We start from the raw sequence: 4,482 nt of genomic DNA, 5'->3' as shown, positions 1-4,482 counted from the left end.
TATAATCTCATGATCCTATAAAATTTCAAACATCAAGAGGAAAATATATGAAAATTACACAACTCCTCACCATTTGGTCTCCATTGCAAATCCGATGCATGCTACCTGACCCCGGTTTTCCACAACGTTCAACACTCATGTCGAGAAAACCAGTTAACATAATTCAAACAAATGAAATGGTGCACGGAAGGACATAAAACAAAATTGACCCGACAATCAAAAGGAGTTAATCATAGATAAGGGAACAACACTCAGACTGCCGGAAACTAATGGAGTAACTGATTATACTCTATAATTACACTTTATAGTGATACTTTTAAATAATTACAAGACATAACTCTATTTCACATTTTATATAGCAGAAGAGGCACAATTATTGTATGTGCGCACATGTGTTGAACTGGATTAAGGGGTCTTTTTTTTTTTTTTTTTTTGTGTACTCGACCCATCTTTTAACTCCGGGACCTTTCCACCTAACCCATTAAATTTTTTCAAAATTAATGCTTTATATCCTATCCTGTCCTGCCCCACACCCCGCCGCACCCGCTCCATGTAAATATTGGCCTGCTCGGCCCCGTTCTGGCCCGGACCACCTGGGCCCATTCTGCCCCAATTGTCGTTTCCTCCAGGTTTGTTCTCCCGGCTTTTGTTCATTATCTGAGAACGAGAATAATCCACGATTGTCGGCAATGATGTAACCTTACCATGTTGGTCTAAATATACGGAGATGGATCCCTATCTTCTTTACTGTACATTCTTCACCTATCTCGGCGATTTGCATCTCGGTGATTTGTATACATTCTCCGCCTTTCATCGGGCAATCAAAAGGTTCTTCTAAGAAAGATCTGTAAAGTACACATAATAGTTCTGCCTGTCCATCGGGTATTACATAATCATAAACCCAGTTGCCTCTCGATGACATTTTTCCGGCAATATTAAAGCTCAAGCCACGCGAATGGAAACCTCTTGAAGTGGGTATGTTGGCAAACTTGCGAACACGTGCGAGAATCATTCTAAAAACGTATACTTTATTATGTGTGGGCATAGTGAAGCAGATAGAAGAAGATGTTACTTGATTGTTGCACCAATGTGGAATCTCATTGCTTTGGAGATAAATTTCTAAACGCTGCTTCATCAAACGAAGACGGAAGATTATTACTATGAGAGAGAGAGAGAGAGAGAGAGAGAGAGACTAACCATAGATGGAAATGCTAGAGCATGTGCACTAAAGAAGCCTTCATTGAATGGATTCTGCAGAGAAGTACAATTAACCATGCTCATAAAATGTAGTGAAAGGAGGTTGTCCAACCCTGTAATGTTGACCAATTTCTTGCAATTTACTACATCAAAAACTTTAAGACGTTGTAAATTTGATACTGATGGGAGTATTTGAAGATTCTCACAATCATTCAAATGCAAGTTCCTCAAAGATTGCAGGTTAGAAAAATCAAAGGGTAGACGGCGGAAACTGTTGCCGCTCAGATCTAAATCCGTCAAGGACGATAAACTCCCAATATCCCTAGGAATATCAGCCTCGGAGAAACCACAGTTTTTAAGGGCTAAACACGAAAGAGAGGTCGAGAAGAATTGTATGCGATGGACTCTTCTTCGAGAAAAACTCCTTTTGGCCTCTATATATTTACCTCCCACATCCAAAATTTTGAGATCTTTTAGCATTTCAACAGATCTAGGCAACTGTTTTATACCCGTATCACTTGTTAAAGAAGAGATTTTAGACATCGCATATCTCCAAGGTCAAGCGCAGCGTTTGTAAAGATGAGCACCGACAAATGTCCAAGGTTTCCAATGATTTTAGCCGGCATATGCTGCTTGGAAGATCCGTAAGCTTTTTTGCAATCAAAAAATCCAGATCAATTAGTCCGTTCAAATTTCCAATTGATGGATGGATCTCCGTCGAACTTGAGCAACCATGAAGCCATAAAGTCTCAAGACTTCGTGAACCGTTGAAGTTTGGAGTTCTTTTGAAACGCTTGCTATCGAGAGATCCAACTTCTTCAAGCTTTTACAACACTAAAAGTAAACCAAATACACGTACAAGTAAGATTTTATTTACCTTAGTTGCCATAATAGTACACATGAAATTGCAGAATTGAGTAACGAACCTGAAAATTCAAACCAAATTCTTGGATATCACTCTCCCGCATATCCGAACTACAAGTTTATCACCCGAAAAAATTTGATGATATACATTTTAAAGGACATCCTTTCCAAGACAACCATCTGAGCTCCTTGGACAACAACTCAAAATTTCCACTGATACTTAACTTGCCGTCAATTATAAGCACCCTAAGATTTATCATTTTCTTAAATGCGTTGGTGCTCAAGTTCACACCCTTTAATGCCCTGTGAATCTACCATCGGTACTTCTATCTTTTTGGAACCCCGTAGTTCAAGAAAAAAACGAAAAGTACCATAAGATCAAGTTAAGTACAGGAAATTAAGAGACAAAAATGCTTTATACAAATTGAAGGTCAAACAAAGAGAATAGATTATGTACCAAGAAAAATGAATTTACACATCAGATCCAACTAGAGGATGAAAAAAAAAATTAAAATTGCTAAAAGATCTAAGATGAGAATGTTTCAAACTCTAGCTTATAGCTGAATTCAAACTTGATAATATCAGAAGAATAAAAAAGATAAACATCATGCCTAATTCGTATATATGGGTCTAGAAAAAAAAATGTAAATGTACCATAAATGCCTACAACAAATACACAAAAGATTAAAAAGTTTTAAAAATGACAGTCAAACGTCTTTGAATAACTAATCTTGGAAAGAATATAGTCTACGGCAAATGCTCATTTATAGTTTGGCAAAAAACTAGAAATAATTTACTAATCAGAGAAGAAACAAATGAATTGAATTCTAGTAGTGAAAACAGAAACAATAAGCAAATAAAAAATAAAATCAATAACCAATAAAGATAAAGAATTTACTGACTTTATTTCTTGTAGAACATCGCAGACTTCTTGAGGGTTGAACGGTCTACTTCGTTTTCCGGGGGTCTCGGGGTGATTCCGTGCGAACAATTTCTTTTCCCATATCTCGCACTAGATCATGCATCACCAAACTCCACGCATTTTGGAGCAAACATTTTTTCACCAAAGTTGCGATTGCACTTTCAAAATAAAAGCCACATGCATTTAATGCATCGGCGACTTCATCGCTATCAAACCCATGCAAGGCGCACGCGATATCAAGGAAAACACTCTGTGTATCACAATCAAGCCCGTCAAAGCTTATCTTGAGAATTTTTTGGATATCACTATGAGGAATTGCTCTTAGTTTTTGGATTTCGTATCTCCACTCTTCTGCAGATCTCCCTCGCAGATGTGCCCCTAATGTCACAAGAGCTAATGGTAGCCCACCTGAATAATGGATTATGTCTTGTGTCAGCTCAACATATTCTTGTGGTGGAGAAAGATTGTTAAAAGCATGACATTCAAAAAGTTGTTGAGATTCATTGTAATTTAATAGTTTGGCCTCGTATCTCTCATCTTCTCTGAGCCCACATAGCAAATGCTCGTCTCGGGTTGTAATAATAATTAAACTATCCGAACCAAACCAACTTCTTTCTCTTGTTAAGGATTCTAATTGGCTTATATATATGGTCCACGTCATCAAGAATAATTAGAACCTTTTTTGACCCGAGTCTTGCTTTGATTAAATTGGTACCTTCAGCAACACTGCTAACTTTAAACTCCTTAGTTTTGAGAATTTGACGAAGGAGTTCCTCTTGCAGCTTGGCCAGACCAAATGCTTCAGTTTCTGATCTAACATTTGAAAGGAAGCAACTACTACCAAAATGTTGAAATATTCGATTGTAGATAGCTTTTGCCAAAGTTGTTTTTCCAATTCCACCAACACCGTATATACCAACCATACGAACTTCTTTTTCACATCCATTTTGCAGTAACAACTCGATATGTTCGACGCGGGAATCTACTCCAACAGGTGCCAAGCAACATCCAGAGGTGTCTGGTTGACCTCTTGTAGGACTTGTTTTATAATACTTTCAATAAATCTTGATTCATGCCTACAGTTTTTTTAGCAAAAACAGAAGTTAAAAGGGTAAGCAAGTAAATCAAACTTCGATATTTGAAAAAAAATTGATGGACAAATCAAAATTAATAGCCAACATATAACAGAGTGGGATGATCACACTTTTGACCCATTAGGTACTTGATAGGGAAACCAATATGGTTAAAGGAGTAAAATAGACAGACTTACTTCTTCATACAGGACATTGTAGAGAATGCATTTAATTTATATATGCTGATCCTTTTACACTATTAGCAAAATCTAACAAGAGATATATAGCAGGTTAATGGCTATTTTTTGCAATCGTCGATGTATCGAAGTTAAACTCTTTAAAGGGTTTTTATAGGTAAACCCCGTAAAAATGAAATTTGAATTGAAAATAAGATAAATGGCCTACTATGTGTGACGTGATAATGTA

The 4,482-nt window shown here is 36.9% G+C and overlaps 1 protein-coding gene across 2 annotated transcripts; it reads right to left on the bottom strand.

The window, feature by feature from the left end:
• Window positions 1–478: 478 nt before the first annotated feature.
• Window positions 479–2,380, bottom strand: LOC132031268 (uncharacterized). Of its 2 annotated transcripts, XM_059421161.1 has the most exons (3): window positions 2,124–2,380; window positions 1,198–2,031; window positions 479–1,126 (listed from the first exon to the last, which is right to left on the bottom strand). In XM_059421161.1, exons 2-3 carry the CDS (start codon window positions 1,738–1,740, stop codon window positions 701–703), a joined length of 969 nt encoding a protein of 322 aa, XP_059277144.1. In that variant the 5' UTR covers window positions 1,741–2,031; window positions 2,124–2,380; the 3' UTR covers window positions 479–700. The 2 variants fall into 2 exon arrangements, with proteins under 2 accessions (XP_059277144.1, XP_059277145.1); XM_059421162.1 differs by having other exon boundaries at window positions 1,198–2,380.
• Window positions 2,381–4,482: the final 2,102 nt, after the last annotated feature.

Source organism: Lycium ferocissimum, chromosome 9, assembly GCF_029784015.1.
Source record: "Lycium ferocissimum isolate CSIRO_LF1 chromosome 9, AGI_CSIRO_Lferr_CH_V1, whole genome shotgun sequence".
Classification (NCBI taxonomy): Eukaryota; Viridiplantae; Streptophyta; class Magnoliopsida; order Solanales; family Solanaceae; genus Lycium; species Lycium ferocissimum.
Note: the sequence above shows the minus strand (reverse complement) of the source record. Positions and strands in the feature narration are given on the sequence as shown.